The sequence below is a fragment of the Panthera onca genome, chromosome F1 (assembly GCF_046562875.1).
Source record: "Panthera onca isolate mPanOnc1 chromosome F1, mPanOnc1 haplotype 2, whole genome shotgun sequence".
NCBI classification, from domain to species: Eukaryota; Metazoa; Chordata; class Mammalia; order Carnivora; family Felidae; genus Panthera; species Panthera onca.
The window spans coordinates 34,110,811-34,128,270 of record NC_138355.1 but is presented as its reverse complement, the minus strand read 5'-3'; the positions used below and the strand labels follow the sequence as shown (position 1 = coordinate 34,128,270).

The window sequence follows — 17,460 nt, the reverse complement described above, 5'->3', positions numbered from 1 at the left end:
CAACACCTGCTTGGTTTTGTAAATAAAGTTTTACTGCCGTACCACCACACTTTCTTTCTTCCCCTTATGCACACCATCCATGGCTGCTTTGTCCTATAACTGTAGAACTGAGTAGCTGTGACAAGAGTGTATAGCCTGCAAAACTTAAAATATTTACTATTTGGCCCTTTATAGAGACTGCCAATCCCTAGTTGAGGCAATAAAAACAGGCATTATTTTAAAATGAATGATATTTTCACCTTTAACGTGGCTTGAGCACCTGGACTATCATCTTGACTACAAAGTACCAAAAGGGATTCCAGGCCAAAGACAGCATCTTGTTCCAGTGCCAAAAGGTCTAGAGGAAAAACACTAAGTTTTACAATGGTCAAATGGAGAAGATTAAATACACACACACACACACACACACACACACACACACACACACTTAGAAGAAAAAACATTAAGGACTGGAAGATATAGGAAACACTGTCATGTGTAAAGCTAACCTTCCTGAAAAAGTACATGCGCCATTACTTATGAAATGTAAAGGCTATCTTTAGACTTCCACTTTCCACTACTTTACTAATGATTATAAAAATATATACATTACATCAAACTAAAAACTTTCTGCACAGCAAAGGAAACCATTAACAAAATGAAAAGGTATCCTGCTGAATGGGATAAAATATGTGCAAATCATGTATGTGGTAAGGGGTTAATATCCAAAATATATAAAGAACTCATATGCAGCAGTAAAAAACAAACTATCCGATTAAAAACTGGGTAGAGGACCTGAAAAATCATTTTTCTGAAGGACACATCCAGAGGGCCAACAAGTACACGAAAAGAGGCTCAACATCACCAATCACCAGGGAAATGTAAATCAAAACGACCATGAGAGATCGCCTCACACCTGTTAGAATGGCTACTGTCGAAAAGACAAGAAAGAACAAGCTGGTGAGGATGTGGAGAAAAAGGAACCCTTGTGCACTGCTGGTGAGAATGCATATTGATGCAACTGCTCTGGAAGGCAGCATGGAGGTTCTTTAGAAAACTGAAAACAGAACTAGTATATGATCCAGCAATTCCATTTCTGGATATTTACTCACAGAAAATAAAACTGATAACTCAAAAAGACATATGCACCTTCATGTTCGTTACAGCATTATTTATAACAGCCGAGATATGGAAACAACCAATAAGATGATGGATAAAGAAAATGTGGTATTGATACACAAAGGGTCATTATTCAGCCACAAAAAGAAGGAAAACCTGACATTTGAGACAACATGGATCGATACTGAAGGCATAATGTTAAGTGAAATAAGTCAGACAGAAAAAGACATATGATCATATGATTTCACTTATACGTGGAATCTAAAACAAACAAATACACAAGCAAAAGCAAAAGCAAACAAAAACCGAGCTCGTAAGTACAAAGAACAGACTGGTGGTTGCCAGAGGCAGGTGGTAGGTAAAAATGGGAGAAGAGAGTTGAAAGGTGCAAACCTCTAGCTATAAGATGAGTAAGTCATGGGATGTATTGTATAGCATGGTGAGTATAGTTAATAACGCTATATTGCATATTTGAAAGTTGTTAAAAGGGTAGATCTTAAAAATTCTCATCACAAGAAGAAATTTTATAACTGTATATAGTGACTGACATTAAACAGACTAACTGTGGTGATCATTTCACAATATATGCAAATATCAAATCACTCTGTCATACACCTGAAACTAATATTTAAAAAAAGATATATATACCCACATTAAATCAAGAGCTAAAGCCGTAAAGGTATAAATAAAGCATAACTGAAACAGGGTCACCAGCTTCGCTGAGGAAAATACTAGGAACGGCAAACCATGTCTTCCTAACTAGACATAAATCTTTAATCTTCTTTCCTAACTGGATAGATTATGCTTGTCTATTTTCACCTACAAGGTAACTTTCTAATGAAAACTGCACCCCTTTTAGGAAGTAATGAAGATGCCACATAATCTTATTAATGTTATAAGTCAGACCACAAAGAACAAATTCCTTAAGATGTCTCATGTAATAGAGTACTACAGCATCTTTCCACTGCCATGGGGCTAAAATTTCTCTAGAAGTTCTAGAAAGTTCTGAATATATTAGTTAACCATATTTAGGTTAATATGTATGAGCTTTGAGAACGCACAGTTTTCTATGTTACATGGTAGAAAACACTCATAACTATTTAAAAAATAAAACAGGTTTAATTATTCAAATAAGAACAACATTTAAAGAACAATTTAAAGAAATGTTATCTGAATTAGTATAAGGCTTGACAAACAGTGTTAAGACTACTGAAGGTCAGGATGCTAGAGAAAAAAAATAGGTACTAAGAATGAGCAGTGCTGACGTTTTGTGGGGCTAAGATTTCTATTTATGATCCTTAATAAAGATCAAAATAAACACTGTAATAGAAGAAATATCCAAAATGCATTTCTGGTTTTGAACACCAGCATGAACTTATTCAAGCCTTTATTTAGATCAAAGATGTTAGGAATATAATAAAATGTAAGCATTTTCTTTCTTTCTTTCTTTCTTTCTTTCTTTCTTTCTTTCTTTCCTTTCTTTTTCTTTTCTTTTCCTTTTTTTTTTTTTTCTGAGAGAGAGAAAGAGCTCCAGCAGGGAAGAGGGGCAGGGGGAGAGATCTAGAGTGAACCTTAACCAGGCTCTACGGTCCACAGAACCCCAAGTGGGGCTCAATCTCAGAACCCTGGGATTACGACCTGGGTCCAAATCAAGAGTCTGCCAACCACTTAACCAATTGAGCCACCCAGGCACCCCTAAGCATTTTCTATTCATATCTTAAATTATGGAAATCAGTTTAACTTTAAATACCCAGAGACAAATTCTATGCCAATTTAATTCATATTACTCTGTTAACTCATTTGCCCCTAGGTGAAAACTATTTGTTACTTAAGCCCCTTGTTAACTTAAAGTATTTTTTCCTAAATTTCTCAGGCTTTTGTACAGGTGAACAAACTGTCATACCACAGGGCAGTCATAAGCGATTCCTACCCACAGCACCATCCACGCAAAGTTCAGCACTGAGAGGAAATGGGCAATGCTCCATGAAACCTTTCAGTTTCACAATCTCAATCCCAAGGTCCTCATTTTCATATTTTTATTTTTCTTGGGATTAAGTAGTCTTGAGAAAACCTGCTCTAAGAACACTTCAGGAGGCAACCAGTAGGTAAAAGCACAAGTGCTAAAAATAATAAGGGATTAAAAAACCAAAGACACATACACAATTCCACCAAAACTTCAATTTGAAAGTTTATATAGAGTATCAGTCCTGATCAAACTGACCTTTTTCTTGACAGGAGACAGTTATATTAGTTAGGACTCGCACTCCATGAGCTGCAATGCCCCTGTTGTTATGGTAACAGCATTCTTGGGCTAATTGGACCAAGTCAGAAGATCTGGGGGAAGAACCCACGTTTCCTAAACAAGAAGAGAAAAGCAGCACCGATTTAATTCACTCATATAGTCCAAAAGCAATTCAATGTCTAGGTTCATTTTTCTCACTTTCAAAGGAAAATTTCTACTCCATCTACTTCTACTCCATCATCAATAAAAACAATCATTCCTGCTTCTCCTGTCAAGGTACTTAGAACAGGTATATGCGATAGTCTGTAATGATTAGGATCTAAAATAATATAGGACTTTCCCACAAAAATATTAATAAAAACTGACTAAGGAGCACAGCAAAAGCCAAAACAACTAAAGATTGGTTCTGGGGAACCAATTGGTTCTCATTAAAATTAGGATGTCAATACAGGCTTCTAATCAGGTAAACCTGACCTTTAAGAGAGGAAAGAAAAAGAGAAGCAAAACTTTTAAAGTTTGATTTTCTTACCTCAGTGGCTGGCATAGAGTTAAGGTTTACACAGAATTCATGATTTTAGAACTGGAAAGGATTCTGACATCACATAATTCAATGCTTTTTACAGAAGAAACTGAAGCCCAAAGATTTTAAGCATCTTGCCCCTGAGATCATAAAATCTGTTACTTATGTCCTACCCCTGTGCTTTATACCTTATGCTCTCTGCTGTAGATTGCAGTGACTTTTAAAATTCACACTTGAAATTCTGTAACGTAAAATCCGTTACTTATGTCCTACCCCTGTGCTTTATACCTCACGCTCTATGCTGTAGACTGCAGTCACCTTTAAAATTCACACTTGAAATTCTGTAACGTAAGGCTTATGTTGCAAATATTTTTACATACAGTAGAGAAGCTCTCAGGTATAAGTGAGTGAGCTTCAAGAAGATTAAAGCTTTTCAACTTTTTAGCAGTCTCTTGTTTCTGCCTTCCTTTTTCCATTCTTGCTTATTTTCCATGATTCCTATCAACTTCAACCTTGCCTCTCCTACCAAGGTTGATCATATCTTTTGAGGCTGAAGGGGGACATCATTACTACTTACAACAGGCATAAACCAAGACTACCTCAGGCAGTGTGGGACATATGTCGCCTTACTGATTCGCAGTTTAACATAAAAATACTAGCTCAGGTAAAGCCTCAGTGTTTTTAAAATATTTGAAAAGCTTTTCAAAACTATGGCACTTGTATTTCCTCCATTCTTTTTCTTTCCTATGTGATTTGGACAAAACAGACTCATTTATAAATTTACAGATGTGTTCTGCAACTTACATTTTTCCTTTTTTTCTATGAAGCGTCATCATAGGACATTTGGCAAAAAAACATAAAGATCCAAAAAAAAAAACCAAAAATCATCCCAAATCCCACAAATGAGTGTGGCATTATTTCATCAGCTTTCTAGAGTGTTTCCTTTAAATAAATTTTTTTCCCTTTACGCACATCAACACAATTTAAAAATTCACATATACTCATGATAAGTAGATAGTGGCCAATACTCTGCCTTTAAAATATAGTATTTTGTGGCATTTTTCTATGTTAACTGTTTCAGGGAAAATATTACTTTTAAATTTAATTTTTTTATTTACTTAGAAATTATTTGCTAAGATAAATCCAACTGGTTCAAAAGATTCAACAAATATTAGAAAAATGTATAAAGTCAGTGAATGAGAAGTCTTCTTCATGCACCCAATGCTATCAGTTCCTTGTGTATCATTCCAGGCTCTATAAATTTGCAAGTGCACATATTTTGCTATTGCTTTCTCCTTTCATACACTTTTGCATCTTGCTTTTTCTTTAAACATTGTATCATGGAGATTATTCCATGCCATACATTCTTTTTAATAAATTACACTGACTTCTATTGCCGTTGTATAACATTATTTCTTTAATGTGGTCCCTACTGACGGATTTTTTTATGCTCTTACACCCCTGCTGATGGATAGTATTTTGCTATTACATATAATGATGCTATGAATACCCTTGTACATCTGTCATTTGTCAAATATGTGACTATACTAGTAGGATAAATTCCTAGAAGTGAAATTTCTGGCTCATTTATAATTTTGATGAGTATTTCCAAATCACCTATGCAGACTAATAATTCACAACCCATGAGCAATGAATGAGAGTCGTGGTTCACCCACACCCCTGCTATCAAACTTCTGAATCTATGCCAATCTGATGGACTAGTAAAGTATTTCAGTGTGGCTTTGTTTGGCATTCTTCTTAGGTATGTGCGACACTGAACATCTTACATGCTTACGAGCCATTTGTTAGTGATTCAGATGCAAAATTTAATTTTGTTTTACAAACTATCCTGCTTACGTTGAAAAAATCTAAGCAATGAAAACATACTTAAACATTTACCATTGCTTACGGGAATAGTCCAATTTTGTAAAATCCCTGACTTTTAATTTCCTATAAGCATTACCTAATGTGGTTATTTAAACCTTTTGCTTAATTCCATATAGAAACTGCAATTTAATAAAATTCAACATTCAATAAAAGGACAAAGCTCAAGAAGTGCTTGAATACTATAACCTGACAAAGCTTATACATGACTTTTAAAAAATAAAGAAAAAGAAAGTCATTTTACATCTAGGTCATTTAGTATAAAACTGCACCCTAAGTCAGAACTTTTGGGTTCTGGCCCAGGCTAAGGCTCTTTATAATGTGTGCCTTTGGACATATCACTGCAAATCTGTAAGCCTCGATTTTAATACTTATAAACTCCTCTGCATGTGCCTTACTTGAAAGGCTACTTGTACAGAAGCAATGAGACCTTGCATGGGAAGGCACTTGTAAGTTATAAGACACAATTAATACTCTGCTTACCACAGCTTTCTTCAGGTAGGATGTCGGTCAAGGATAGTAAGTATCAGCTGAGAAACTGAGACTGGCTGACTCTTGTAGAAAAAGAACTTAGGGAAAGCATAATGGGCATGTGATTGTTGATAAAAAAGGCTGTAATAATACATCCCTTGCAGGCAAGCCCCTTTGCAATGCAATTTTCTAATTCCTTGCCTCAAGAGGTGTTTATTTCTCCACTTATTTAGACTTGGCTGTGTGACTTGCCCTGGCTACCGAGACATGAAGAAACATGTGCAAGCGCAACGCGAAGAAGTGCTTATGTGCTGGTGGCCTGCCTCCTTTTGGCAGCTGTGAGGACCCTGAGGACACGATGTTAACAAAGCTAAGCTGGCCTGCTGAGAGTCCCATGCAGGAGAACCATGGTGCCTCTGCTGAAAGCCTTTCACGCTCCAGCTGGTGAATGAGACTACCTTAGACCGTCCAGTCTGGTCCAGGTTCCAGAGGACTGCAGTTTTCTGAGTAAAAGCCAATCAAAATTGCTGATATACAGAATCAGAGCAAACACGATGGTTTTAAGCCACTAAGTTTTGAGGTGATTTATTTTGTAGCAATGGATAACTGACATAGAAATACCTCACAGAATGGGGCGCTTGGGTGGCTCAGTCAGTTGGGCGTCTGACTGAGGCTCAAGGTCATGATCTCACGGTCTGTGAGTTTGAGCCCCATGTCGGGCTCTGTGCTGACAGCTCATGGCTTGGAACCTGCTTCTGATTCTGTGTCTCCCTCGCTCTCTACCCCTCCCCCAGTCACGCTCTATCTCTGACTCTATCAAAAATAAACAAACATTAAAAAGAAAACTTTTTTAAAAAGAAATACCTCACAGAATTACTGGAAAGGCTAGAAAACTAAGCTTAGAAAATAGGAAACAGGCAAGGCTAGAGACCAACCAAGATCACTGCCCAAATCATGCACAGAATGAGTTCAGTGAAGATATTGCCACCACTGGCACTGATTCCTCAATGTCACAACTTACACTGCTGCCAAAGGGACCATGCATGACACAGCAAACGCCCACTGCCTACGGCAGATCCTAGAAACTGGTTGCGGCCGTGGTCACCGCTGTATCACTAGTATGTATTCTCCCACTTCCCAACTTTTTTTTTTTTAATTTTTTTAAATGTTTATTTAATTTTGAGAGACAGAGGCAGAGACAGAGCACAAGTAGGGGAGGGGGAGGAGGGAGACAGAGAGAGAGAGAGAGAGAGAGAGAGAGAGAGAGAACCCGAAGCAGGCTCCAGGCTCTGAGCGGTCCGCACAAAGCCCAATGGGGGGCTCGAACCCACGAACTATGAGATCATGACCTGAGCTAAAGTCAGGTGTTTAACTGACTGAGCCACCCAAGCACCCCAATAAAGGCATTCTGAAGTTAAATCATCTGGAATAGGCAACTAGGAAATCATTATTGAACTGGGGTAAAGTTTTTATTTTAATCATTTTCCAGAGGGATGACATATACCTAAAAGAGGGCATGTGACATTTGCTTTTAAACATCACCACCATTTGGCCTTTGAAATGTACTTAAATCCAAAGGGCACTTTGAGTCAGAGGCATACAAAAGCAAACAAGCTATGTTAAGTACCTGCAAAAATACTGTTTCACCTACATATAATTCAAAACAGGGCAAATCTAGAAAACCAATATCCTTGAATTATAATCAAAGGTGCAAGATTTTATGACAACAGACATTAGTTAAGAAATCCTTTTCAAATCAATCACTAGCATATAACAGAGTATGAGATTGGAACCGTCCTGGATTCTAAGGCTTTACAGAAGAAGCAACATGACCCATCAGCATGAAAAAGGGATTACCACATTGTCCGTATGCTCTCCCCTGTCTTCGCCTTACCTGAAGCTATGCTGAAGTAATGTTTGATGGCAATGGTCCCTGACAGTGTGGAAAGGACAGACAACATCCCAAGTTTCAGGCTGTCATAAGGAGTCTGGAGGGCACATTCACAGAGTGCCTGAAATACAGAGGAGTAAAGAACGCAGAAGTTGAAATGCCAATATACTTTAAAATTGTCTAGTTGTTTTAAATGTCCTAGCTTTTAGAAAAATTGTATCTTTTCCCCCCCATGATAAAAACTTAAGTCAAACTGCCACAGCCAAGAGGACCCTAAGGAAACATGTTAGCTAAATATAATGTAGTTTCCTAGATGGGCTCCTGGAACAGAAAAAGGACACCAAGTAACAACTAAAGGAACCAGAATAAGGAATGAACTTTGATTAATAATAGTAATGTATCAGGGCGCCTGGGTGGCTCAGTCGGTTGAGCGTCCGACTTCGGCTCAGGTCACGATCTCACGGTACGTGAGTTCGAGCCCCGTGTCGGGCTCTGGACTGACGGCTCAGAGCCTGGAGCCTGCTTCTAATTCTGTGTCTCCCTCTCTCTCTGCCCCTCCCCCGTTCATGCTCTGTCTCTCTCTGTCTCAAAAATAAATAAACGTTAAAAAAAAATTTAAAAAAATTAAAAAAAAATAATGTATCAACAGTTTATTAATTTTAACAAATGTGCCATACTAATGTTAATTACCAATAATAGGGGTTAACTGGATGTGGGGTGTGTGGCGATCCTCTGTATTGTCTTTCCCATTTTTCTGTAAATCTACACCTATTATGAAGAATAAAGTCTATTTAAAAAAAAAGGTCATCATGACTGATTTTTTATTAAGCCCAGTGTATAAATTACGTACTATTTGGTCCTCACAAGCAGAACCTCTACCACACTCTGCTTACTTGAGAGATACCTATGTTAGTTCATGTATGTATATTTAAAAAAAAATAGAATGTGGCAATTCTATCTACTATACAAGTGAATGAGCTGTCTCTTCTCCATTTCGGGTCATCTACTCTATGCCTGAGATGATCTGAAGAATTACGAAAAAGAAGATGCTTTTCTTTCAGCACAGTCAGCTATACATATAAGCTTATACTACAGGGACTCCTGCCTCATCCTGTATATTTACTCTTGGGACATGTCTTGTAAGTAGTCAAATAACTGCCCTGCTAAATTCAACTAATTCCCATTCTCCAACAAGGGCAAAGGTTCAGAAAATGGCAAAACTTAAAGACCAGGGGAAAAATAAAAAATAAAATTCCAGAAAGGGTTAATAAACTTTACAAAATATAAAATAAACTTAGTATGTCCCAGATAAAAATATCAAAATCTTGGGAATGGGGAGATTTAGATCTGTTTCTAAAGATAATATGGAAAAATAAAAATCAGAAAATATCCAGAAAAATTCTGATAAAGTATAATGATGGACAAAAATAAGCCCTACCAAATATAAAATGTATAATAAACCTGTAGAAGTCAAAGTTTTTCATACTCATGGACAGAGAAATCAATCAGAGAGAACTGGTCCCAGAAATGGATTCAAATACACATAGAATTTAATATACGATAATGGCATTTCAAATCAGAGGGGCTTTTAAATCAACAGTTCAAGGACAACTGGCGAGTCATTTGGGTAAGATAAAACTAAACTCTTGTTTCTTTTTTGTCACAAATAAAAACCAAAACTGTAAAAACTACTAAGGGATCAACATGGGAAAAGAAAAAGTAAAAAGATAATTGACAAACCTGGGAAAAAAAATATTCCCATCATGTAAGGTCAATGAAGGCCCAATAACCTTAATATATAAAAAGTTCTTACTAATAAATAGACAACCCAATAGAAAAATGAGTAGTTCACAGATAGTATTTATACAAAATGGTTTTTGTATACAAAATGGCTTTTAAATAAATATAAGAAGTTAAACCTCACTCGTAATTTGAAAAATTTAAATTAAGAGACTTTTTTTCACCAGATTAGACAAGTTTAATAAAATACAATACTGAAAACAGTGTGGGATACAGGTGTTCTCATGCATTGCTGATAGAATGGTAAAATGGCGTAAACTTCACTGGTGGGTAAGTGGCATTAAATATAAAAATTTTAAATGTACATATCATTGGACCCAAGGACTCCTTTTTTAGAAATGGTACATTCATAAAGGTGATTTTTTTTTTTAAACCAACTAGTCAATGTAGCAATGTAATCAGTAACAGTAAAAGTACTAAAATCAACTCTAACGTCCGTCCGTCCGTGGGACTGGAAATATAAAGGGAGTACCACACAGCTGGTAAAAGAACGCAGTAGATCTAAGTGCTAACATGAGATGTTTCCCAAGATGTACTATTGATAAAAGGTTCAGAACATGTATATACTGTATTTCCATTTTCGTACAGAAAGAAGACGGGACATACACATGCTTGCATATGGATGACAAATGACAAAATTCAGAAGGATATGTGAGAAAATAGTAACGCTGACCACCTCTGTGGGCGAGGGCTGGGGGAAGAGATGATTTGTATCTCATTCACTGTGCACTTTGAACTCTGAATTTTTTATCATGTGCACATGTACTTTTTCAACTGAAACAAAAACCTAGTTAATAAGAAAAGCAGCAGCAGCAGAAGCAAATAATCCCGGGAGAAATGCAAATGGACTTGAAAGATAAAGTAGTTTCTGGTCATGGAAGGGAAGACTGTGATTAAGATGAAGCAAACAAGAACTGTGGCAATTAGATCTGAATATGGAGTATTTATTTGTGACCTATGAGGAGGTATGACCAAAAGAGATGAAGGCTAAGAGAGAGAAACACTGCATAAAGAAGATTAGGTCAGATTAAGGATGACGTTGAAAGTTAGGCAGAGTAATTTAGACTTAATGAGAAAGGTAAAAGGAAGCCACTGGAGAGGAATAACTTATCAAAAGCATTAGGGAAGATTATTCTGGCAATGATAAACACAGTTGAGAGCCAAGGAGCCAACCTACAGACTATGGCAGTAATCCAGGCAGGTGGTGATGGACAATAGCCTGAACCACAGCTTGGTGGTGGGAATGGAGAGTGGAGTGTGAATATGAAAGACGTTTTGAAACAGATTATGTATGAGGGAATCAACAAGGACTCAATGACTACTACAAAATTTCAAACCTGATGACAAGAGCATGTTGATTCCATTTTTGAAGATTGAGAATTTACAGGAATAAGCTAATTTCAGAGGAAAGACGGAAATAGGAAGAGATATGAAGTCCAAGGAGAAATATCTACCAAGCATTTGGAATCTGACAAGAAACAGATTTTTAACTGGAAGATTCACACTGGAATTCTGGCCCTGCCACTTACCATCTCTGTGATCTGAGCCAATTACTGAAATCTTTGAGTCTCAACTTCTTTGTCTGCAAAATGGGGGTAAAGATGTATACCAAATTGCTTTCATGTAAAACATCTCTGGAAAAACATACAAGAAATTAGGCATTGGTTGCCATTGGGCAAAGGAGCTGAGGGGATGGCAGAAGAGTAAGTGGGAAATATTTTACATATATATATAGATAATACATATATACATATATATACACGTGTGTGTATATATCTATATCTATGGATCCTTTTGCAGCTTTTGAATTTTCACACACGAATGTATTGGCATAAAAAGAAATAAATGTTAAAATAAAAGGGGGGTGATGTTTATTGTCTATAATAATAGAAAGTCCAAGAATTCTGTAAGCTCTACAAGCTATGATGCTGGAGAGTAGTTCAGCTCCAGGAGAAGGACTAGAATGCCCAGGCTGATGTGAAGGGGAGCAGTCAGACTGGCACAAAATAAGTGGGAGGAAGCACCCAGCTTCAACTCAACCCAAAGACTCAACTCCAAAGAAAAGGAGGGGTGAAGAATGCAAAGATGATACAGTTTCAAGGGTGGAAAAACTGAGTGAGGGCAGTTCAGTGCAAAGAAGCCAAGAGAAGGGGCAGGCTGAAGGGGCCATGACGAAGGCAGAAAAGCCTCCGGATTTAGCATTAAGAACACTGGCGACGCTTTTAAGTGCCTAAGCAGAAGCAATAGGGAAACATCTAAATGCAAGTGTATGAAAGAAAGAGTGAAGGATTAAGAAATAAGAGAAGACACAGACGCTGTTTTTGAAGTACAGAAGAAAGCAGTTTTTAAAAAAGTGATTGTGGTTAGGTAATACCACAGTCTTTTTTTATTTATTCAAATACTTAAGCCATTTCCACTTATCTATGTCTTATTCCCTAAACTGTCCTGCCTTGTGCTATTAACTTACTTGTGCTTAAGAATAAAACCCTCAGCCAAATAGCCCCAGAAGTTAAGGATTATGTCTTATATTTCTATGTATTAAAAATTATGCCTTGTAGAGTGCTCTGTGTATTAGGAGACATTTAACCTTTCGGGACGATCAAGAAGGCATATGTGAGACATTTATGAAAACGATATTAATGATTTTTAAAAAGCAAGAAGAATTTTACCATTTAAAAAATTGAGGGAAAATATTAGAAAATTAATGTTATCTTCTAATTTCTGTCATTCAGCACAGTACTGGGTACTAAAATGCTCCCAGTAAATACATACTGATTTCAAGGTTCATTAATTCAGATCAGTAAGCTTAACAGAGCACATCACGAAGTTCCCCAGGGATGGCACATCAATCCTATGTCAGTGATGAAGTCTGGCTCAAGTTTCGGTTCCAAGGACATAGCCTATTACAAACTGTTCTTACCAGGGCCATTTTCACATTGACAAAAAGGAAAACTAACTCTTCAAACAGAGCGCCCTTTCTCACTCACCACGACAATCTTCTTCACTATTTGGTCTGAATTTCTCTCTCTAGGCTGGCTTACCTCACTTCTCAACTGAAGCTCTGTCCTGAATTACCGTTTTCTGGGTCAGTTCCTAAATAGGGGCTTCTCCTCTACCCTAGAATGGGACTGGCCACCAGGGATGTGTTCCAGAAAAGCATGGCAAAAATTTTATAATCTTTAAGGTACAGAAAAACATTATGTTTCAAAGTACTCTGCCAGAGACATAATCTCTCAAAATGTCTCCATTCTACTAACCACAAAGAAAAAGATGTAAAAGAACTAATTCTCAGGCTTAACTTATCATTCCTCCTAGTATCAGATAAGGTACAAATCAGAACTCTCAGGAGATATAAAACCAAAAATAAAATTATGTCTTTGAAAATATCCAGAATTATCTTTTGCTTCGTAACAGACAGGTTGTATAAATCAACTTCTTCAGATAAGATTATAACATCAAAATAAGTGTAAGCTATTAACACAAATTAACACCAACTAAAATGGATATTTATATTAGCAAGCATACAAAATCCAAACAAAAAATATATAAACACATGAAAAAATATTTTTGTTCTTATGAAATTAATTCTGTTTTTGGCTATTTTAATAAAAATACACTATATTAGGCCTTCATTTTGTGTTTTTAAAACATTTAGAATGAAAGGATTTCCTTTAAATCTGGAATATATGATTCCATATGTTAATTATAATACCTACCATGACACCAGCAAAAGTAGCAATGAAACAGACACAATCACTCTTGAAGTACCAAAACCCAAAAATTAATCAGTGGTGGATGCGACTGGATGAGAGGCAGGAAAAAAGGAGGGAGGGAAGGGGGGGAAGAAGGAAGCCCTAGAAAAAATATAATTACTCTTGGTAATTGGGAGTAAAACTCAAATTTGAAACCAACAAATATCATTATCACTGTTTTCCTCTGTTCTATTTCAATATTTTCAAAAATATATCTAGGCTGTGAGGTAGTGATTATTTGACCATATCTATTTAATTAAGATCAATATGCTCAGGTTTCAGGCACAGGAAAAAATTCTTTGTGAGAGAAACAAATATTAAAAAATACATATTTTCAATTAAAATTAATCAAAGAAAAAAGTTAGTTAATCAAAGAAAAAAGAAAGATAAATCAGAATTAAAAACTCAAGGGAAGATGTGGTAAAATGAAGAAATACTAGCAAGCTGTGAAATCAACAAACTAGTTAACACTTAAGTGACTGTTCATGTGGCTGTGAAGTTCAGTGCATATATTATGAAAAAACTTATTACAAAAAAAAACCCACTGTATAGCATTAAAAAAAAAAAAAGATTGATCATTAAATTCCAGATTATTTTAATAAGATATAGGAAAGAGTGAAGGGGAGGAAAAAAGAGAATTCAAGTCTGCTAAAATTTGCAACATTTCAATGACCACACTTTTCATTCTTAACAGACACACATGTTCTTACATTAATATATACTGAGTACAGATATAAGTAAAAACAAATGTTTAATTAGCATCTAAAAATCTTTTTAATTCACTAGAACATAAAGGAATAAAGAAAACAATCAAAGTAACAAAGGAAAGTAATGGAGAAAGGAAACAAGAAAGAATGTATAAGAACAATAGGAAGATGGGGAAAGTAAGCAAAAACATCAGGTATATCAATAAATGCAAATAATTTATATTACACTATTTAAAAAGACTCAGATTAAGTCTAAAGAGGTAAATTTAACTATGTGCTATTTATAAGGATTAAACCCAAATGACGGAGAAAAGTCAATAATAAAATTGACAGACTAATGAATACATGCAAAGAAAAACAAGTAGCAATGTTAATGATATATAAAGAATCAGAGACAAAAAGCTTTAATGTTTTATTTATTTTTGAGAGACAGGGACAGACAGAGCATGAGCAGGGGAGGGGCAGAGAGAGAGGGAGACATAGAATCCAAAGTAGGCTCCAAGCTCTGAGCTGTCAGTACAGAGCCCCATGCGGGGCTCAAACTCACAAACTGTGAGATCAGGCCCTGAGCTGAAGTCAGACACCTAACCAACTGAGCCACCCAGGAGCCCCTAGAGGCAAAAAGCTTTAAATAGGATAGAGGATCCCTTTACATTAATAAGTTCTATTTGTGCAATAAGAGCATTAAGATAAAAAAAATTCTTTTGTTACCGTTTATTTACTTTTAAAGAGAGAGAGTGAGAGTGCACACGTGAGCAAGGAAGGGGCAGAGAGAGGGGGAGACCCAAAATCCAAAGCAGGCTCCAGGCTCTGAGCTGTCAGCACAGAGCCCAACGCGGGGCTTGAACTCACAGACCATGAGATCATGACCTGAGCTGAAGTCGGACACTCAACAGTCTGAGCCACCCAGGCGCCCCTAAGATTTTTAAATTAAAATACAAATGGGTGTGAGAAGAGAATAAATACCAAAACTCCATAGATCAAAAGAAAAAAAAACTAATTTAAGATGGTATACTTGAGTACTATCAATAAAGTAGATTCAATATAGCTTTATACTAAAACGCTATATTAGTAATATATATAGTATGTAGTATACATATACAATATGTAACATTACATGTAATATGTAATATTAACGCAATACATATATATAACATGTAACATTATATACTATATATTTGTCTACATATTTTACTACATATAACATATCTGGTATAATTAATATAGAAAATATACCTTCTTTTTAAATCCTTTGAACTACAGTTGACACAGGGGTGAGGGTGCTGACTCCCTACACAGTAGAACATGGTAGTCTGACAGATATATATATAAAATCCATGTATAAGTGGACCCATGCAGTTCAAACACATGTTGTTCAATGGTCAACCATATTTATAAAAAGTGATCCTACACTGGGTCTCAAAGAAACTTTAAAATTAGACATTAATAACAGAAGGTTGGCAACAACAAAAATTCCATGAATACAAAAAACTGATAACTTCAAAAACAGAAACTTCCAGTTATAAGATCAGTTAGTATCAGGTGTGGAACATACAACATGACTACAGTCAACACTGCTGTGTGATGTATATGAAAATTGTTAAGAGAGTAAAGCGTAAGAGCTCTCATCGTAAGAAAACTTTTTTCTATTGTTCCTGCATGAGATGACGGACACTAAGTAAACTTACTTCGGTCATTATTTCACAATAAATGTAAGTGAAAGCATGCTGCACGCCTTCAACTTATACAGTGATGTGTGTCAAGTGTATCTCAATAAAACCGGAAAAAAACAATATGAATAAAGAAAAAAATTAATTTCAGGGTCACAGAAGAAATCAAAATTGCTCTCTTGGAAATCTAAGAAAACAATCATTTATAATACCACCAAAACCCACGAACTACTTAGGAATAAATCTAACAGAATGTTACAAGATTTGGATGCTTTAAACTAAGAACTGCTGATGATAAACTAAAACCTAAATAAACAGAGAGAGATATTTTGTTCGTGGATCAGAAAACTCAATACTATTAAGATGTCAGCTCTTTTCAAACTGATTTATAGATGCAAATACCAATCAAAATCCTAGCAAGGTTTTTTGCAGAGACTGACAAATTGATTCTAAATTTTATATGAAAAGGCAAAGGACCTAGAACACCGAAAATAATTTTGATACATACAAAGGTAGAGGACTCACACCACCTGATTCCAAGACTTACTATAAAGGTACAGTAATCAAGATAGTGTGCTATTGGGGTGCCTGGCTGGCTCAGTCGGAAGAGCCTGGGACTCTTGCTCTCAGGGTCGTGAGTTGGAGCCCCACATTGGGTGTAGAGATTACTTAACTAAATAAAACTAAAAAAAACCCCAAGACAGTGTGCTATTCATTTAAGGATAGACACATAGATCAAAGAAACAGAACCCAGAAACAGACTTATGTCAACATGGTAAAAGAATTTTTAACAAAGATGCTAAGGTAAGCCAATGAAGAAAGGACAGTCTTTTCAACAAAAGGTGTGGGATGATTGCCTATCTAAATGCATATCAATCCCTACCTTGTACCTGAGTAGACAACAGTCAACTCAAAATGGATCACACAGAGCTAAATATAAAACCACAGTTATAAAACTTCTAGAAAAAAACACAGGGCAAAATCTCTGTGACCTTGGATCAGGTAAAGATTTCCTAGATAAAACAAAAAACACAACCTAAAAAAGGGAAAAAAAAATTGATAAACTAAATTTCATCAAAGTAAATAACTTCTACTCTCTAGAAGATACTGTAAAGACACATACTGGCAGGAAATACTTGTAAAATACATATCTGATCAAGTATCTGTATTCAGAATATATAAAAACCTCAGTAACAAGAACACCATCTTTAAAAAATGCATAAAAGATTAAAATAGGTACTTCACCAAAGAGATATAGATGACAAGCCTGTAAGATACTCATCATTAGTCATTAGGAAAATGCAAATTAAAACCATGATGCGATACCACTGCATACCTAATAAAATGGCTAAAATTACAAAGCCCTAGTTGCTAGCAAAGATAGAGAACTAGAACTCTTACATACTGCTGGTGGGAATGTAAAAT

At 36.0% G+C, this 17,460-nt stretch overlaps 1 protein-coding gene across 1 annotated transcript in view; it reads right to left on the bottom strand.

The window, feature by feature from the left end:
- The window catches only part of INTS7 (integrator complex subunit 7), a 91,106-nt gene that overhangs the window by 34,009 nt on the left and 39,637 nt on the right, over positions 1–17,460 (bottom strand). Inside the window, exons 8-10 of the mRNA XM_081791893.1 lie at positions 8,110–8,227; positions 3,320–3,454; positions 240–337 (exon numbers count right to left, since the gene is read on the bottom strand). Coding sequence (XP_081648019.1) covers positions 240–337; positions 3,320–3,454; positions 8,110–8,227 — 351 coding nt within the window. The remainder of the gene's footprint in view (positions 1–239; positions 338–3,319; positions 3,455–8,109; positions 8,228–17,460) is intronic.